General features: G+C 43.9%; 1 protein-coding gene across 1 annotated transcript; it reads left to right on the forward strand.

Annotated features, from left to right (window-relative positions):
• Positions 1-2,768: 2,768 nt before the first annotated feature.
• Positions 2,769-13,735, forward strand: HSD17B2 (hydroxysteroid 17-beta dehydrogenase 2). Its single transcript, XM_033069760.1, has 5 exons — positions 2,769-3,069; positions 7,183-7,395; positions 7,680-7,865; positions 10,328-10,465; positions 11,795-13,735. Exons 1-5 carry the CDS (start codon positions 2,808-2,810, stop codon positions 12,151-12,153), a joined length of 1,158 nt encoding a protein of 385 aa, XP_032925651.1. The 5' UTR covers positions 2,769-2,807; the 3' UTR covers positions 12,154-13,735.
• The last annotated feature ends 7,002 nt before the right edge of the window (positions 13,736-20,737 follow it).

Below are 20,737 nucleotides of genomic sequence, written 5' to 3' on the forward strand. Positions count from 1 at the left end.
GACTGTTGACGTTGCTGATTACCACAGAGTGATTGCTTTCCAGGAAAGCCATCTCCTTTTACCATTGAATAATTGACTCTCCAGAGTCACCAGGTATCATGAAGAGATTTAGATGGGAGAGCACCTGTGAGATCTGCAAAGTCCCCAGGAGAAACATCAGGAGCAGGAACAGAGATCCAGGTGCTCAGTGAGGACAAGCAATGGCACAGCTGCCAGGGGGATGCTCAGGATCATTCCTCTGCTGCTGTTTGCCACTGCCATGGATTGGTTCTGGAATCAGGGTCCAGGCTTTAGAGCAGCTCTGTAGCTTGCCATGGTATAAAGGGATTCTTCTGTTGGAAGAAAGAACTGTCCTGGTAAGGGCAGGGTGAGCTTAGCCCCAGGTCAATTAACTTAAATCCATTCTCATTGTAACACAGATGTCATGGTGGTGCAAAATTCTGACAATTTGGAGCCTCCCTTTTTTCCAGGAAACTCTGAAAAGAAGGTGAGATAAGGGCGTATATTCATAGCGTGAGTAAGGATGGCATAGAGAAATAGGAAATAATGCAAACTCAATTAAATCCTATACAGCTTTTAGAGCTGGAGACATCTCAAAGGGGTAAACAGAAAAGTAGGTGCTTTTTCAAGATTGGTAGTTGGCACAGGATGATAAAACTTATCTTGTGGCAAAGTTGTGCTGAAAAATCCTCAAGCAGCAGTCTGTTATTGCTGGTGTCAGAGAAAGTGCAGAGGCTTTGTGAAGTGGGTACTCCACTCTAGCATTTCTCAGCCAGTTTTAGATCATGACTTCCCTCCTGGTGTGTATGATCTATGCATTTACATGGAATTTTATCACCCATCAGGACAAATACATGGTCAACTTCTCATTAAAAGAAGCCTTCAGTGGTTGTGTTTTATATGAAAATGATAAACTGAGCATTGATTCAGTCAGTCAAACCTCTCAGCTGTTCTGCAGGGCTGTGGGTGCAGACAGGTGTTGTGTCCATGCACCACAGTGGGTGGGTGTATCAGGAATTCATGTGGCACCCCCAGCTTTCCAAATATCCCCCACCCTGCCAGCTGTGTCTGAGGGAGGGGCTGTGCACAAGCACAAATCACATTTCAGTGGGGACATGGTAGGGCAGCCTGGAGCAGAGGGGGAATCTCTGGAGCTTGCTCTGCAGTGACCAGGCATGGTGGCCACCCCAGCGTGGCCACTTGCCCACCTCTGCCTCATCCCCACAAGGTGAGAGGAGCCAGGGCAAACATCAGGTTCCCACTTTGGAAAATCTCCATCTCGCTGAACCCTCAAGTGTGAGAGCTCATGCTCTAAATGCCAGCACATTTGTGAGCATCTAAATCGTGGGACAAAGACCAATGATGGAGAGAGCAAAAATCTCCAGGAAAATATTTAAGAAGATGCCTTAATGGACAGCAAGGTATAGCTGACCTCAAGAGCAGTGTCCTAATAAAAGCAGAAGCAGCAAATGGCAAAGAGAAGTGAAAATATTTTTCCTTTTGTACACTGGTGGGAGGATGGGTGGATGAGTGTTCACAAGAGTAATGAATGATGAGCATAGCTTGAGGGGGATGTTCCTTTAAAAAAGTGACTTCATCTCTCATGTAAACTACCTGCAGAGGTATGTAAACATTTTTACTGGCTGGAAAAGTGTATATTCAACAGATTTGTAATACCTTAAACCCCCAAAGGCATAATGGAATGGGAATGTGCTCTGTTTCATGTCAGGTTTGCACCATGTGCTTCAATTTTTGTGTCTGGAATCAGACAGATCAGCACCACATTGTCTTGGAAATCCAGCTACATCATGTTAGCTGGGTCTGTGCTAATGTAGGCTTGTCTCTCAAATCACTCACCAGGGATTTTTAAACAGATTTAGATATGGATGGCTAATTTGTACCTCAATCCCTTTGGCTGGCTGGATTAAATTTTTTTTTATTGTTTAAATAACTTTCAGAACAGAGCAGAGTAGGTATTAAATCTCTTTACTATATTTAATTGGTTACTTCTCCCCCCATACAACTTGCTGTGGCTGCCAAGCCAGTGATTCCTGTCAAAACCAAGGTGAATGTCATCACTGGGGTTAGCTGAAGACTGGATCTCAGCTGTGCTACCTGTTCACATAACAAAGTGCCCTCGTGGCAAACCAGCAATCACCTGCTCCTGCCTCCCAGCCCCCCTGAATGTCAATTCACTGTAGCCATTTGCTGAATGTGGAGTAGGTAAAAAGGCAAAGGTGGGCACTAAAGCAGAGAAGGTAATTTGGGGCTTTTTGTTGAAAGAGGAGGGTTATCCCTGTGTGATAAAACCCCAGACAATTTGTGTTCCAGACATCAAATAACCCTGGATTGACTCATTTTTGTCTCTGCCCATCAAAAACCAGTTCCACTGAAACTACACCCTAAGTTTTTTTAAGCAGGAAAGCCCAACAATTTCTCATAAAGGAAACAGTTCCTTTTCTCACTGTCTAGGAAAGTGTACTTTAAAGATATAAAAAACTATAGCAGTTAATCTTTTCCTGGAGCCAGTGCTTGCTGCATCATGTCCATTCCTGGTGCTGTCAATCATTATCCAGCCAGCACATTGTTCAGAAGGTGGAGCTGTCAGGCAGAAGGAATGAAAGGTAAGGAAAGGAAGACTCCTGCTCCTTGCTGATGCCAAGGGTAAGTGAGATTATGTCAAAGCTTCAAAGAGAGTCCCCTTGCTCTGCCCCACCCCCTGCTCCTATATAACACACACTGCCTTTAGCAATACCTGCTTCCACCCAGCTGCTGGTGGGGTGTGAGTGGAGTGCTGGCTGCTGCTGATGGATGCTGTGGCCAGCAGCCCCCTAGGGTGGCTCTGTGCAGGTGTCACCACGCTTTTTGGGGTCACCATGCTCTGCAGGGCCCAGAGCAGCCCTGTGCACACAGCAAAGGTGCTGCTCTGGAGCCTGCTGCCCTCCCTGCTGTGTGTGGCCACGCTGGGGGCTGGCGTGGGGCTCTTTGTGGCCATGTGCCTGCTGTGCTCAGCATACCTGGGGGACAGGGAGCTGCTGCCCGTGGGTGACAGAGCCGTGCTCATCACAGGTAAGGTGCAGAGACAAACAGAACCTGCCTTTTCTCACAAGTGGGCAGGAAAACTTCTTGTCCTCGGGTTAGTGCATGCTTGCGAGGGTTCCTTTTATCCTTTCCTTTCCTGCTTGTTTTATTTGCTTTGGCAGAGATGTTTATTTCCAGGTAAATAAGTGCTCTGAAATTAAGTGGAAAAGCATCCTAATAGATGCTGTTATTTTTAGTGTCTCGTTTAATCTTTACGAGGAGCTTTTTAGACATACTTGTGAAATTAACTGGTGCAAGAAGCATAAGAATACTTATCATGGTCTAATTTTATAGGAGAGACAACAATTCCTGGGAGCCCTCAGAACACTGCATTCATACATTACTTTTGTCTGCCTGAATTAATTGGGCTGGTTGTGGATGTACAGTTGTCTTTTGGGGGTGTGTGTGTACACAGTGCACTCTGTGTCTGTCATGCACATATTTCATGACACTGGTTTGGTGCCATCTCTTTGAAACCCTCTGTGAAATCATTTAGGAGGGAGTAATTCCCTTCACTAGCAGGGAAAGTTCAGAGCTAATTAATTCAGTCTCTATTACCACTCTGATCTACTCAAAACCCACTTTTATTTTGCAGGGATGGCATTTTTGTAGTTTTATGGCTTTTCTCCTGTTTCCTCTGAAACTTCAGGTGTTGTTTATTTATATGTTTCTTATTTGTGTTAATCAAACCTTTAAACTGGAGTGCCTGTGTACTGCTTCTTGCACTCTTAATTTGCTGGGTTTTATTTTCTGTGGTTTTTTTTCCCCTCTGGAATGCTGAATTAAGTTGCTTCAGTTTATATAGCAATTTCTAGCAGAATTTCATTTTGTTTTACAGGGACACCTGGAAATAATTTAGCAAGCTTTAATAAAGGGATTAAGCATAAAAGTTGAGAGAGGACAAGATCAGCAGCAAGTTCTGCCCTTGCAGTTTATCTGCCAGCTGGGTTGGTCCCTGCAGGTGTGTCAGATGGAGATGGATATTGGTGTGGGGAATAGGGAGCAATCCCTTCCCACTCCTGCAGGCTCAGGGGATGTGCCTGCACTTGGGATCTCCTTGCTCTTTGCCAGACTGCAAATCTTGAGGAAAAAGCATTCTCTGGGAGTTTGTCTACTCTGGAGCTGAATTAGAACAATATAAGGGAGTTAGGAATATCTGGGTATAGTCCAGTAAGGAAATGTGCTTTCCTTGTACCTGTGCTACAGCTGTCCTGAAGGTTTGGACATCTCTGACAGCTGATTAATGTCAGGAGACTCTTCTTTGTCTTTATTGGAATCCTGTGCAATCCATTAAACCCTCCATCAAGTGAAACAGAAGTTTTACTCAATGTGTATTTTGGTTAAATTTCTCTCTTTGTGGTGTTTTCCCCACACCAGCTACAGGATGTGTGTCCCTGTGCATTTGCAGGTGCAAGGTGCCTTTAAGCAGATTTGGTGTCATTGTCTCCAGTTTAGACAAGACCTTGGGCAGGCAATTCATGGAAAGGGGTGATTTTAATTATTTTTTCTTTTTCCCTCTGCCTTTCAGCCCCTCAGGGCTGAGACATGTGTCTGTGTCCTTGTGAGCCTTTGGCCAGGGGCTGGAGCGAGCTCTGCTGCTCTCCCTGGATTCTGTCCCACGTTGTTCTGGTCCTCTCTGGGTATTCCTTGCACCAGTGCTGCTCTGCATTGTTTATTTAAGCCAGCAGTTCACTGGAGTACCAGAATAAGGGGAAAACTATGCCCAGTGGTCAAAATGCTTTTATCACATGGATAACTGTGGGCATGTGAGCAGGCTCAAAGCCATTGCTGAAACTCTGCTGTGGATCCTCTAAGTTGGGAGCAAGAGCTCCAACATCCTTAAAGAGAAGCTCCTGGCATGCCAACACTTTAGTGGTAAATGCAATAGCCACCTTCCCTAAAAATTAAATTACTACCAAGATCTGAAGTAACAGGAGTTGTAAAATTCTGTCCCTGGTTAGTCTGTGTGCAGTGGGATGAATTTCTCCAGTAAATTTGGTCTTCCCATTCCTGGGGAGATGATTTGGTGCATGTTCAGCATAAGTTAATTGTAAATTCTCAGTAATGGGTCAGTCACAGTCAACAGTGACTGCTTTCCTTAAAATAAGTCTTCTCATAACCCACAAATTATTTTTGGTGTGGAAACAAGAGTGTGATTTGGAGGGAATTATCTTTTTTCTTTTTTTCCCTTATGGAGACTCTTTAAATTCTAGGAGTTGGAAGAGTAAAGCTTCTCTGGACTTCAATAACAGGTCAGAAACTTAAATCATATTTGCTTTGGAATAAAAATAACAGGGACAAACCCAACATCAGGCAATGATAAAAACAACTTTTGTTGCTTTCTTTGGATTGCTGTGCCCATCCCAAGTTCAAGTTGCATTGTATTCTGCCCATTTTCAAGTTAAAACTTTGTTGTAAAACTTAGGTAATGTGTAGCTGTGACTGTGTACTTGCTGGGAATGATGAAAGACGAAGGATTTGTTCTAAAAGAAGGGTTTTTCACTAAAAAAAAAAAGAAGGAAAGTCACCCCACCCCCAAACTTAGAAATCTGCTGTGTCTGGGGTATTTGCAGGCCTCTTCATGTCTCTTCAGGGAATCCAAAGAATGCAGGTTTGTTCTGTCAGGTCAGGACTGGAGAAGCTTAATGTGATATTTGTAGTGCTCTGGTGCATCTTCAGCAAATTGCAGACTTCAAAAATGCCAAAAAGCTGATTTTTTTTTTTTTTTCTTCCTAGGAATTAAATAGAGCGTGAGTAATTATTTTCTACTTTTTCAAGATGCACTGATTGATCCAGACATTTAGTACGTGTTTTCTTCAAGCCACCTGGAATTAATATTTTTCACCTTTCAGGACTAAAGCCCCAGTTAAAAGACAGAATCCAGAAAAGAGCATCTAACATGATTATGATGAGTCTCTTTGGCAGTCAAATTCTATTGATTACATATTTTGAATGTAGGAGCAGAGCTGTGAATAACTGTGATATCTTTCATGGAGTGCTATAATCACAGACTAACCCTCAGAAGTTTATAGTAGGGTTAAGCAGGGAGTATTGCAGCTCTTTCACAAATAAGAAAATAGAAAAATATCTGACAGGAGTTCCAGCCCTTTGTCTCACATTCAGGTTTTGACAACTGAACATTGATGCAGTAAATTGTAATTGGAGGAGATCCTGGATCCCAGTGCACAGCAGCATCCAGGAGCTTTCTGTGCTGTAGTTACAGTGGGGAATCTGGTGCAGTATTGTGGAAAAGGCTGATGCCTTGCAGTGTAAAAACTGTATTAATTTATTAAACTCCTAATTTTCCTCCTAATCTTGTCCTCTGCAAAGCTCCTGAAGCACAGCCCTGTAAACTCCTTTCCTGTCATTACCTGTGTGACTTCACTGGGAGGCTTGGTGGGGACATGGGTGATGTGTTTCTTTCCTTATGGAGTAATTTTCATTAATTCAATAGCTGATTTAGCACAAAAATGTCATTTGGAAACTTTCTTAGCTTCTGAAAGCGTTGGAATGCTCTGCAGGTAAAGCAACAGTTGCTTAGTTTTGGCTTGGTCTGTAATAAAAAGTGCTTATTTGAGGGATCTGTGTGGTGGATGTGTGAATGAAATAAATGTTATTTCTTGGAAGGAACAAATAGAATCCATGAACTTGTTTCCTTATAATTGTTTTGTCCATTGGAGATTTCAAATTGAAACATTAGTGTGGTTTGTTTGGTTTTTTTTTCCTGTTCTTTTATTTTTTTTCCCTTAGATACTTCTGTTATCAGGTTTTGGCATGAATATTTTTATAAAATCAAAGTAGGGCTTTATTTCTTCTCTATGTATAGAGACAGAGCATATGTCAGTGGCAGAGGGTGAGCAGATTCCACCAGCTCTGAGTCAGAACATGGCCTGTCAATCTTTGAGGAACATTTAAATGTCCAGCTCCTCAAACCTCAGATCTGAACTTTTCTTTCTTCTGACCTATGCATTTCAGGGTCTTTGTCATCATATGTTTGTTTATATTTGCATGGCTTTTCAATGTGTGAATTTATTTAATTAATTTTTTAAAATGATGGTGTTGGACATACCTACTTTCCATGGTTTTTTGTGATGCTTTCAGGCAGTGACACTGGGATTGGACATGCACTGGCCAAATACCTGGACAGCCTGGGCTTTGTGGTGTTTGCTGGGGTTCTGAACAAGGACGGCCCTGGGGCTGAGGAGCTGCGGCGTGCCTGCTCCCAGAGACTCTCTGTGCTGCAGCTGGATATCACCAACAGCACTCAGGTCCAGGAGGCCTACCTGGCAGTCTCAGAGAAGGTGCAAAATGCAGGTACAGCTTTTTTCTCCCCCCTTTACAATGGAAATCTCGATGTAGTAGCCTTGTAAGTGCATCTCTTTACTGCTGGCTGCACTGTGGTGTGTAGAACATTTCCAGGATAAAGTCTTGGGCATTTCTGTCCATGACTTCTGTTTTCTGGGATTTGGGAAGGTCAAGGAGTGGGGAATGTGTATCTCCAGATCATGTCTGGTCTGGGGTCACCATCCAGCTCACTGGTGTGACCCTGGAGCTGTTTTCCTGGTGTGTCACAGCCTTGTGCTTTCTCCCCTTCCCAGGGCTCTGGGGTGTCGTGAACAACGCAGGAATCCTGGGCTTCCCTGCTGATGGGGAGCTGCTCCCCATGAGCACCTACAGGCACTGCATGGAGGTGAATTTCTTTGGGGCTGTGGAGGTGTCCAAGACCTTCTTGCCATTGCTGAGGAAATCGCAGGGGAGGCTGGTGAACATGTCCAGCATGGCAGGTGAGCTAAAACACCAAATCAAGGCCTGGAGATAATGCAAGGAAGGTGTTGGTTAGTCTGGGTGGTCAATACACCCAGGGGATAAATGTTAAGGTAATAAGTCCAGGTTTTTCTTTAGTTTGGGACACCACTCCCATAAAACAACTTTTTAAAAAAGAGTTTAATGTGGCTAAAAATATGCTGTGACAAAAAAATCTAGTAGAGTTGAGATCTTGTGTTCTAGATGCCATGAGTGATAACTTTGTGAGCTTCCATAAAGATGGGTGGTACATCACAGGTATCTCTGTAACATGTTCAGGCAGAAGTCTGTGACCATCTCAGACTGTGATTATCTGCTGATAACTTGGGAGCTGTGTGTTTATATTTCTTTAAAAATATTTTGGATGTTTTAGAAATACTTAGACCTAGCTTATTAGCAAAGTGGTATTTTTCCATGAAAAAAAAATCCAAACCTTTAAAAAAATTAGCATATCCTTTCCATTTCTTTCCACATAAATTTTTCTTTATATATACATGCATATCTTTATAACATGACCTTCTGTTCTAGGAGGACAGCTGAGATGCTAAGCTGTAGGAACTAATGTAATACAGTAATGCAGTATCTGGTAGCCAACAGCTGAGGAGCAAGAATGCTCCTTTGAAAATGAGATCTCCTAGAGGCAGGGGATCATGCTGCTGGAAAGTATTTTGGAGTAAGATCTCTTAGGGATTTGCTGGGTCATGGACTCCCCACATTTTTCTTTTCCCTTCTGCACAGCTGGAGTCCCCCTGAATCCTATTGCATTGCTGGGGTGACTTGTGAAGGTGTTCCCCTTGTGCTGAGGATGTGGCTGCAGAGCTCTGGCACTGTTTGCTCTTTATAATCCCAGATATGCTCTGTGTTTGCATGTCTGTGTTCGTGGCTCATTGCTGACACTGACAAATCGGGACTGAATTATCAGAATCTTTCTGTTTCCTCTGAGCACCCAAGTGAAGCTCTCACTGTGGGTGTTTTGGGGCAGATGCCTTAACTCCTGGTGAGAATCCCTGAACCCCCTTGAAGGGGTAAATGCATTTTTCCCTGTGCTGAGTAGTTTGCCTCTGCAGGAGCTGATAATGACCCTGCTTAAACTCTGTCTGCAGAGATGTTGTTGTACACAGGCTGGTTTGGGTGAAGAGTTCCCTCTTACCGCAGGGTCTGGGGGTCCTTTGGTCAAACATTAGTGGAGAAGTTAGTGAGGTCTCATTGTGCTGAATCTATTCCTGTCTGTGTAGGGCTCATTTAACTGGGCTCAGGTTAGCCTGACCTCGGAGGGAAAAGTATGTGATTCAATTGGCTCAAACCAATCCAGCTTATTCAGATGCATTCAGAGGAATAATTAACATATAAATGGCCTGACTTTTTCAAGGGAATGGCTCTGTGTAAACAGCTCCTGTGTTGATAGCTCGGTCATCCCAGTGCAATACCCAATAGCACCAGTGCCTTGTGAAAACTCCCCTGTATCCGAGGCATTTTCCTTTAACATACTCAACCACATCGAGATGAGTGTGCAGCATGTGAGACAGGATGTGCCCAGCTGCCCCTGCAGGCAGGAGAAGGAGGGATGTGCCTCAAGGAAGGAATTGTCCATTCTGTTCCCTGCTCCCAGCACTGCCTGTGGTGGCTGAGATGGTGTGGTGGTAACACCAGCCTCGTTGGGGAAGTGGCAGGGCTGAAGAAGATGCTCAAATCAAAACATGTTTGTATTTTTCTAGTGCTGACAAAGTGACAATCTGCCAGTTTTTGGGACAGAGGAGATCTCTGCATTTGGAAGATACTGTTTTTGTAAATGTACTGTGTGTTCTCTTAGCTTTCCCATCTGAACAAATGTTTCTGGGATTGAAAAAGATGGAATTTAACTACGGGCAGGGGATCTGCTTCTGTGCTGGGTCTTAGGGAGTCCAGTCACTCCTGGGGTGTGATTCCAGCTGTGGTTTGTCCACAGAGGTTTTCCCCACTCTTACATTATTTTATTTTCTCTGACCTTTCTGGAAGGAACAGGAAAAATGTTGCCTTTATAAAACTGGGATTGAGATTACTTACCCTGTTCTGTGATTTATTGTAGGGGCTTGAAATTTGTGTTGCAGTGACAAGAACAGGAGTATAAAACTACTGCTTCACTATTTATATGAACTAAAACATTCTGTGTTTCTCTAATCAACAGTCATAATGTTCAGCAGCTTTCACCCTTAAATGCAGTCCAGTTTATTTTTTTCTGCCCTACAAGGTGTCTTACCAGGTGTTACTGCTGTAAGCAACTGCTCATTTGCAACTTTCACACTTTTTTAACATCTAGCAAGGAATTATTTCCTCACTGCCTTGCCTTTAACCTCAGGGAGAGAGGCATGATTTTGGCTGTGCTACAATCTCTCTTCTAAATCATGAAAATAAAGGCTGGGAAGAGCCACTCTGGAGGTTTACCAGGTTTCTATTGCTCCTGCAGGAGGCATTCCACTCCCGAGGTATGCTGCATACGGGGCATCCAAAGCAGCTCTGTCCATGTTTTCTGGAGTAATGAGGCAAGAGCTTTCCAAATGGGGCATTAAAGTCACGGCAATCCATCCATCAGGCTTCAGAACAGGTTGGTGTTTGACATTTTAGGTTATTCTTTCTGCCTCTCCTCTTCCCCTGTAGTTCAGCAGCCTCAAACAGAGCCCTGAGGATTCTCAGGGGTTGCTCCTTTCCCCCATTCTGTGTGTGGGTAATGGAAATGAAGTTCAGTGTCTTTAGTGAGAGATGTTCCCTGCTTTGAGACAGGGCAGCAGCCAGGCAGTTGGTGCCTTCCCTTTGCTCCAGCTTTGTTGGAGCTGACTGTGTGGCCAGTTTGAGTGTTCTGGCTCACTTCAATCCCCCATCACTCCTCCTTTCCTCAATATCTGAGCTCCATTCAGCTGCTCTGTCTTGCATGGCAGTATCTGCAGTATCTGTCATCCTGCTTGCTTGCTGTCAGTATCCTCCGATCTTTTCTCTCCTCTCCTCCATGTGCTCCTGCTGCTTTCTGTTCCAAATTCTCCTCCTCCTTCAACTGAGCACTTTTTGCACAGCCTGCCCAGGTTCCAGACTCATCTCCTGCTGCACGTGCCCTCACTGCACCCCATGCCTGCCCAGAGCATTTTTTATGTCAATCAAATTGGTCTTTTTCATAAAATGTTACCTCCCTGAATCCTTCCCCTCCTGGGAAGGGGCCCTGTGAGGTTCTGGGTTCTGACAGCTTTGTGTGGTCAGTGGAACCTGCCTGAGACTTCACCTTCAGGGCCCTGCTTAGCTGTTCTCAGCTTTATGGGTAAAATTGAGTCATGGGATTCGAGATTTAAATACTTATTTAAAGATTTTTTTTCTTTATTTGCAATGCTTAATTTTTGGTAGTCAGGCAATAATTCCCTTGGAGAAGCCCCTGCTTTCATTCTTACATTATGGGGTGGACAAATAGATTCAATTACAATTCTAAATCTGTCCTAATAGAAAGCTAATCCTTCAGGAAACTAGTTATTGAAATACTAATGTCTCTTGTGAAAGGGCAGCTTAGCACTTGGCCATACCAAATGAATCCTGTTCCTCTTAGTTTGCCTGCCTCTCCTCAATTGTTTGTAGCAAATACTGGTTGGGAATACCCACAAAATTAATCTGGGCAGAATGGCAAAGTGGGGAGGGGGGGGGCAAGAAAAAAATGCTGATTTGGCTGTGAGAGAGGATTTTTAGGTAGAGCAGGGAGCCAAATGGGGCATGAACTTTGTGCTTCTTGTGCAGCACAAAGTGCTCGTGTTTTTCCTCTTTTTCCAGCTAAGAGCCCTGGCTGCTGAGCACTGAGGTGTTTGTTCTGCACTGACCCAGTGTAGATCAGCTCTGGCTGTTAATTGCACATTTATTTTTTTTAAATTCAGCCCCATCTTGCTGTCCTGTGATGTTGCAGGTATTGAAGGCACAGCAGAGCAGTGGGACAAGCAGGAGAAGGAGCTGATGGAGAACCTGCCAGCAGACACCAGGCAGGCCTATGGAGAGGAATATCTCCTGGGGCTGAGGAATTACCTCCTCCAGCTGCCCTCCTACTGTGCCCCAGACCTGTCCCCTGTGCTGGGTGCTGTCCTGCATGCTCTGCTGGCCAGGAGACCCCAGGGCCTCTACACCCCTGGCAGGGGGGCTTACATCCCCCTCTGCATCTTCTGCTGCTTCCCCCTCTGGTTCTACGACTTCTTCATCAGCAAGATGCTGAGTGCTGGCTCTGCTCCAAGGGAGCTGAGAGCATCAGGAGATGAAGGCAAGAACCTCTGAGGTGCCCACTGGTGTTTATCTCACTGGGATGAACTCTGTACAGACACTGCTATAATTCTGTCTTTGTTAAGCTGCTTTGACACTGCCTTGCAAAGAGGGAAATCTTTGTGTTAAGAGTAATGTTTGGGAAAAGCAGTGGACAAATGTAAATAGAAAGCTATTCCCAGATGGGGCATTTTTTGAGGAACTTCAATGTTTTGCTGTTGTTTTTGTATCCTGCTTTCTGTGTAAGGTACCTCATGAAATTATACAGCTCCTGTCTGCTTCTAAAGGCATCACTAACACAGAGATGCAGAATGTGTTTTGTTAAAGCAAAACAAAACCCCCTAGAGAGTCACCAACCATAAATCTTGTAAGAAATTAAATATAATCCTATTGTTGAAGAGACTTAGAACTGTGTAATGCAAGTCTCTTTCTCTACATCTTCAGCCTAATATGTTGGGGTCTGCTGTTTTCGTTCTGTTGCTGTTGAACTTGAGAAATGATTGTCCTTTCTCCCCAAATTTTGTTATGTATAGTTCTAAAGTTTGTAACATGCTCTCTTTGCCAGAATAAACAACATAAATTAATTGTTGGGAGGGGGGAAATGGATGGAAACAGAACAAGGTCTTTATGAAGAGATAAGCAATTGCCTTCCTACAGTAATATAAATAGTCATAGTGGGTGTAACAGCTGCTAACTTGATCTATCTGGGTCATTCTGTGTATTGTCTGTATATGCCTGTGCTTATCTAATTGTTAGTAAACTCTGATGTCACTTCTGATTTTTGTACAATTTCTTACTCAAGTCTGGGTTTACAAAGAATTCATGTTTTTGCCTGCTTCTCCTGATACCTCCCTGTGTCTCCCTCTGCTTTGGGGGCAGTTTGTGCTAAGATCAGTCAATCTACATGTGGCTTCTCTTCCCTAATTTCATTCCAGGAGCACCAGGTGCCCTCCCTGGTGCCCCATACCATACCCCTTGCCAAACCCCTAGTGTATTTTTCCTACCTTATTCCCTTTTTGCATTGTCTGTGACATCCTTGGGCTTTGAAAGGCTGTGGTATTTTGAAAGAAATCCTCACCCCCCTGAGTCCCATGGTTTGGCCACGTGTCCTGTCTTTGACAAGAAGCATTTCTTTTCTGGTGATGAAAAACTAGAAGTGATCACATTCTGAGCTTTAAATGTAGACACATTTTCCCCTTTGCTTTCTGAGCAACTTCCAGCTCTTCTATCATAATCCTATTGGTGTGATGTGCTCTTGCACCCAACTGGACAAAAATCACAATTTAATTTGCAGCTATGGTATTTATTCTATCACTGTCCTGTGTCTGTTACATCAATGCAAGACTGCCTGTAAATTCAGAGAGGATACTCAGAGGGCTTGGGCCATCATTTGAATCTGTGCTCCAGTGGGGAACCCTCCTGTCCTGCACATTTTGTCACAACAGCTGCTTTTGCTACTGAGTTTATCACCTGTGGGTTTGTATCACTGCCCTGGTTGCAGACTTTTGCTTTTCTTGGATGAAATGTGCTCAATGTTTTGAACTCAGGAAATCTGAGACTGTTTTTTTTCTCTCTCTCTATCTCCCAATTTCTTCCTTTATCTCCCTAATTTTTTGATGTGTCAGAAAAAATGTGTAATAAAAAATTACAATATTTAGTAACCAGATGGTTGTGACTCTGTCTCGTCTCTTGGTGCTTTTTGAGGGTCAGTGCTACATCCCCTCCCTTGTTCCCACAGCAGGGGAAGGGATGGGCAGCTTTTGATGCCCTGCTTTGGGCAGGATGTGATGTCAGAGGGCTCAGAGGCAGCTTGTGAGCTGGAAGGGAAGGGGAATGTGGAGCTGGGGGTTTGGCTGCCTCCAGCCTGAGGGAGCTTGCTGCCAGGGAACCAATCTCCATCTCCATCGGGGCTGTTCTTCCCTTTACACCCAACCTGGGTGTAAATTCTGCGGGCTGGAATTTTGCCCCAAGGCACACAATACAACTGAAATTTGTCTCAGCAGTCAGTCAGCTGCTTTTCCTTGTAATCTCCATAACAATCTTTAATTGTTGTTTTGTTATTTGGCTGTGGTTATAAAATGCAATTTTTTTTCTCCTCTTGACTTTCCTAATAGGAATGTTATCTTGCACATTGCAGACATATTAAATTAGGCATTTACTTGGAAGTTTTGACTTAATTTTATTTTTTTATAACTTTTATTTCCCAGGAAATGTCTGTTCTAAATAGTCATTTTATGCTTCTTCACCTAACTACAAAGATATTTCAGCAGGCCTCTAATAATTGTGATATCAAAGGTTGTTATTGTTTTGTTCCTACAGGGATCTTATTTTGTGTTTTAAAGATAATTCTGTTGTAACACATTATTGAATTATGTGTCACTTAATGGGCTGTAGTATCAGAAGTAAATTTCTTTTGCTAATGGCTTGCATTGCAAATAATCCCAATGGGGAGAGTGGCAGAACTGCAGAATAAATTGTAGGTGTTTGTGGCCAAAAGCCCACGTGGATGTTGGTGTTGGTGCTGGCACTGACTCTGCTCTCCAGGACAAATGTCTGGGTGTCATGGTCCTTTGCTTGCCATAAAGGCTGAAGTGATACAAAGATATCTGGGAGTGGGAAGAGAGGATGTTGAGTTCCAACAGTGGAAACTGTTCTATTAAAAACCCCAAATGGATTATTGTGATTTGGGCCTATTTTCAAAGATAAGATTTTTTCAAAAATGTACATGGTATGAGGAAAAGCATCTGAGGAACTGAAGAAATTGGCTGTGACCCTAAAAAAGGATGATGAATAGTAGTCTAAAAGATCACAATGTCCCACAGCAACCAAGTGTGTATATATTACAAATATATGTGTATAGACTAAAAAGGGGTTATAAACTGTGGAAATCCTGACTAAAGGGCAGGTTTTAAACACATCCCTCTGATCCAGCCTCTGGAATGAAGCTTGTGACCAAGAAGTAAAAGCTGTGGGAGGCTTTTTACAAAGGAATTCCCTGGCTGGTGTCCTGGGGGTGCCACTCTCCTGCTCTGCCTGCATGTGAGGAACTGAAGATCTGCAGCTTTGGGGAGACACAAGGTGAGTTACAAAGCAATTTGTTTTTATAACTTGATTTATTCTTTTCATTTCCCCTCTTCCTGGGGCCCCTGATGACAGCCCTGCCTGCATCACTGCAGCCTGGGGAAGGTTTGTAAAATATTGTGAATTTTTGTGGTTGTGTCACTGCCTGGCTGTGGTGGGGAAGGTTTGGTGGCCACTTGCAAAGGACCAACCCTGCATTTCATGGAGTTAATGTGTGGGACTGCCCATGTGGCTGGAGGTAAGGAAAAGGGCTCAGAAGGTTTAAAGTGTGCAGAAATGAGAGCTCTGAAGGGGGTTTGGGGTGGATAGAAGAGGTGGTGCAGGAGAATGGGGAGCTCCAGGTCACTGAGTGTTACAGACTCGTGCAGGATTAATCCAAAAACTTCTTTCAAGCTCTGTAGGAGGTTGGTCAGAACCCATTTTTCACTAGGAGGTGTCAAAAACAGCAATGGGGAGGAAGGTAATAATTGCTTTGTCTAATTTAATGAATATGAACATAAATGTAATTATTTCTAGCTGGTTTGAGGCCCTGCTATCTTCAGAAAAAAAGGAATAATTCCCATGTTCCTCTGCCATGTGTGAGGGTTTTTATTTGTTTGTAGTTGCATATGAAAAGATTTTAGAAGTTTTGTATGTATTCTTTGTTTCAAGAGGATGTTTCCAGGGAAATTTCAGTTTCTGTGATGTCAAAGCACTCTGGTTTTGCTGTAAATTTACTAACCTGGGCACAGCATTGCAGAGGTACAACCAAAATGGGTCACATTTCATTTGCTTCAAGCCAAGAGTCCACATGTAGCCATCAGCACCCATCTGGGCACTAATAATATTTGCAGCATGTTTGGGACAAATGTGTGAATTTTGGTGTTTTTCCTGAAGAGGCTGATTCTGGGATCTTTTCTGGGTCACAGTGTTGTCTGTTTTACCCTGTTTATGTCTGTGTTTTGAAAGTCAGCTGGATTCCTAAAATGATGTAACCCCTGAGGGCATTGTGCATCAATCATCATATTTCTAGGAACACTCAGAGAAATTAACTTGAATTCCAATTCATGCAGGCTTCAAAGGAAATGAGTGCAAACAAAAAAATCTTGGCACTTGTGAAAAAACTGGGTGGGGATTTTTTATTTATTTATTTATTTTTTGTTCTCCCAAAAGTCTGAGGATACATAAATGGAAAGTATTGCCACTGCCAGGAAACACCCTGCAAATGCAGCCTGGGGTGCAATTGCTCCTGACAGGATCTGCCAGATGGTGCAGGGCTCCCTGGAATGCAGACACCATCGAGGCAGGATTTCCACAGCCAATGCTTTTGTCAGTCAAGCTGAACATCAGAGCTGTTGCTGTTCAATTATAGATGAATTCTGGCAACCTTGAGGCAGTGGGCTTTTACCATAGCAAGAGAGGTAATTGCTTTTACTTTTTAAGCATGAACAAACCATAAATCAAGAATCTCTGACATCTCATGAAAGGAGGCAAGTTTTAAATCCCTTTAATAGGATAAATGGGTTTTAAGCATGTTTTACAGGTCATTGTAACCTAAGCTAATGAATCTGACTTTAACAACCTGTATGAAAGTAATTACAGTGATATAAACAGTCTCCACAGGTTCCATGCCTGCAATATGTAGGTTAAACGATTCAAGTTTACATCCCTGCTCATGTAGTTGCCTGTAGCTGTGGAAAGAGCACTGAACAAGCTGGAAACTAATCCTGGGAGCTAAGAATCTGGATCTCAGCATCTGCTATGAGTGAGAAAAGTGGGGTGAAAAGTGGTCAAAGGATGGCTCTGAAATCCTGGTGGGGCCAGCTACCAGCCTGCTAAATCTGGAGGTGCAGAGTGTTTTGCTCTTTCCACAGGACCCTTCAGAAATGACCTGTTATTAGACTGTTTTTCTTCTATGAGTTGTACATTCTGGCCATGTTTCCCTGATTTGGGACTTTTCTCTTGTGAGAAAAGGGCACATTTTGAAATAAGAGCCAGAGTATAGAGTAAAGATCAAGGGGTGTGAGGATGAAAGATATAAAGAAAACAAGATTATAGTGATTGCTATAAAGGGGAGGAAGGAGGGAAGCAAGAAAGATGATTCTCAGGAATTGTGTTTGGGCAGATTCAGCTCCAGTGACATGTCACACTCTGGGTCAGGTTGACCTACCCAGTGTCTTCCACCACCTCCTTCAACACCTGACTTCTTACAGTGTCATTTAAGGGGCTGTGACCTGTGATAAATTTACTTACTTGGAAGTCTTACACTTCTTGGTCTTGTAGCATCTCATTCCACGAAGAAAGAGGACACTGTGATCAGGACAGGGGTGGATGCTCCAAGCTCCACCTGCTTTGGGTGGTGATGGGAGACACAAATCTGCTATTTCCACATCCCTGTGAAAGGGGAGATGTTGGTGAAGCATTGCACCCCCACACTCAGCCCACACAAGCCTGACAGTGCTGACTTCTTTGCTCTCTTTTCTTTAGGGGGAAAGAATATCATGGTGTGCTTGGTTTCATAACGGGAAAAGAGAAATTTTTGGCCTTTAGCCATAGTAATTTACATATCAGCAATCTGTGAGAGAAGGCACTGCTGTCTGTCTGTGTGTCTGTCTGGGCTTCCTGTGGACTTGCACTGACACCAATCCACTGTGTGAGTGGAAATCTCTGGTGTGTGCATGACACAGCCAGCAAAGCCCTCAGGATGAAGATGATGTGTCAGAGAATGGCCCAAGGGTGTTTTATTCCCCTGCTGTGTGGGCAAGACCTATCTTTTTAGACAAAGGGTTAGGAATCAGTGTTATGGCTTCTGTGTACCTCAGAAAGCATCTTTTTGCCTTTAGTTTCTCAGAAAAACTCAATTCACAGAATCCCAGAATGGTTTGGGTCAGAAAGGACCTTTAAAGCTCATCTCATTCCACCCCTGCCCTGCCCAGGGACAGCTTCCACTAAACCAGGTCACTCAGAGCCCCATCCAGGAATGGGCACCCACAGCTTCTCTGCCCAGCCTGCTCCATTCACTGCCTGAAGAGCAAAATCCTAAAGGACTAATTTAATTAAAAAGATGAACTGGGGAAAGCAGAGCAAACAGTTTTAATTAACAGTGTTCTAATGTATAGACAGCAATGTAATCATGTTGTGTGCTTGGCATAGACGAATTAAGGGAATGATAGGGTTTAAAAACTTTTAGAAAGCATTTTTGAAAATGTTTTATCATCTAGAAATGTGTTAGAAGTTCATGTTGGGAGCTGGCTGTTTCATGGTGTGTTTTGAATTGCATCTTTATGCAATAGTACAGTGTGGTTTATATCCCTTTTTCCCAAATGTTGCCACTATGGTTGAAAATGTGTTGCTTTAGAGCAAGAAGCATTGCTCTCAAAGATTAAGAAACCCCAACCAACCAACCAAAAAACCCCACAAAAACATCCCCAGAATGGGATCCACTCACCAGCAGTGACCCAAACCCATGACTTTGGGCCATGCCATTGCTCCCTCTGCATTTTGCAAGTGTCCTTAAGGGTAGGAAAAGGCAAGCTGCAATATTAAAAGAGGAGTGATGTTAAAAACAAGAAGATAAATGATTCTGTTCAACCTACAGGTTTAACATATGGTGTGGAGAAGCAAATGGGACGTGGTGACAGACCCACGTGCCCTGTAATGGATGGTGGTGTTCAAGGGGAGCCAGCTCCTCTGCAGTCAGCTGGATTTGGGCACCAGGGAGGAAAGGGTGCCTCAGCTTGATGGATGTGCCAGGTACCAGCCAGAGCTTAAAGCTGAAATCCATCAAGGTGGTTCTGTGCAAAGGCACTCCTGGCCTGGGAGAGGTTGTGTCCTTGCTGGTGCTGAGGTGCACGAGCTGAGTGAAGTGGATTTTTTTTATTTTTGTTTGTGCTGTTAGTTGGTTTAAAGTCTCTTGAAAGCATTTTTAAGGATCACAAACTTACTCTATGAGGCAGGAAGGAATTATGGGCTTTCACCTTAATGCTACCTGAGACTTTTAACTGTAGGATGTGATGTTTGCACCCCACTGTCTGTCTTTTACAGGATTAATGACTGAAGATGTGAATCTTTGTGGCTGGAAGGAAAAGCTTAGGGTTTCCTGACTGTGTGAGGTGAGAAACAGCTCTTGAGACCTTTTGCATACCTTACTCCAAAAAAATATACAATGCCCACAGAAAATAGTCCCAAACACTTTTAGGGAATTGGCTTAGAAAAACACAATTCCTCTGAACAGGTTAATCTTCCCTGTGAAGTTTGCACAACCTCCTGGTATCCACTGAGTGTAGACCCTGCTTTAGGCTTTCTCCTGTCACTCCACAGTGCTTGCTGAGCCTGGAGGACACTCTGTTCTGGCAGTCGTGCCTATTGGGGAGGGGAAGCAGGGCTGATGAAAGAGGGCTTGCCTATGGTCACCATCTGTTAAGGTCTGATGGTCTCATGTCACTGAGATTGCTTTTGCCACCACAGAAGCAGGTTCCCAAAGCTGCTGCTTGGTCTTGATTTGGGTTGGTCTTGGAGAATCCTTGCTCCTGAGCTGTTCAGCCTGCAGCTGTACATCTTTTTGAAGAAGATTACTGTGGAGAGCATGGAGGGACAGCCACTGTGAGGCTGATCCTGGCTCCATCCCAGGCTGGGGCAGCACTGGCAGATCCTACCTGGATGTGTGAAACACCTTCCCAGGCCTTTCTCTTTCCAGAGTGACACCTGTCTGCACAAGCAGGACAGCATCTGCACGTCAGAGCTGTGTTAGAGCTGCCTCCATCTGAGTGGTTTTATTGCTGGGAGTGGAGTCACTGGGAGTGGAGACAATTGCTGGCTTTCCTTTGGGGAATGGGCAGTTATTTTACATCCATTAGTTTGTTCCTGGCACACATACAGCTTGGCAGGAATGCTGCCAGAGCACCAGTAATGCCTGCAGGATGGCCAGGGCAGCCTCCCATGCCTGCTGCTATTGCAGGAAGACATAAAGAAAATGCATCCATGGAGAACTGGAAGCTCTTCAGGCTTGGTTTCCTTAACCTTTTGGAGACCTGTTGTAGCTTGTGTTGTTCCTGGTTCTTAATGGATGTTTCTACATCTAACAAATTCCTGGTGCAGTAATTAGTTTTTCAATACCAAAGCATTTAAGTGTCTTAATTTTTACACTAATGAGCTGGGATTCCCCATGGGTTGTCTCACAAGCTGTTTCAGCATCACAGAATTTCTCTGTGCCAAATATCACTGGTATCTTCTGGGAAGAGGGAGTTTCTGTGACCCCTCCATGCCATTAAGCTGGCTGCTCTCTGCCTGTGTCAAGGGTGACTTTGATGATCCAATGTATTCCAGGCAGCAGAGCTGCTCACTGATCTGTCCCATGAGCCCTTCATGTATAACCTCAACCACCTCTTTCCCCTTGGTCTGATTTATTCAGCAGCTTCAGTGTGACTTGGGACAGGCAATAAGTGTAGGTGCTGCTGGGGCACAGCCCATCTCTTGTGTGCAATATTTGGAGGAATGTTGCTGGCACCTCTGTGCCAGTGCTCACAGGGACCTGGGGGTG

This window comes from Catharus ustulatus, chromosome 11 (assembly GCF_009819885.2).
Source record: "Catharus ustulatus isolate bCatUst1 chromosome 11, bCatUst1.pri.v2, whole genome shotgun sequence".
Classification (NCBI taxonomy): Eukaryota; Metazoa; Chordata; class Aves; order Passeriformes; family Turdidae; genus Catharus; species Catharus ustulatus.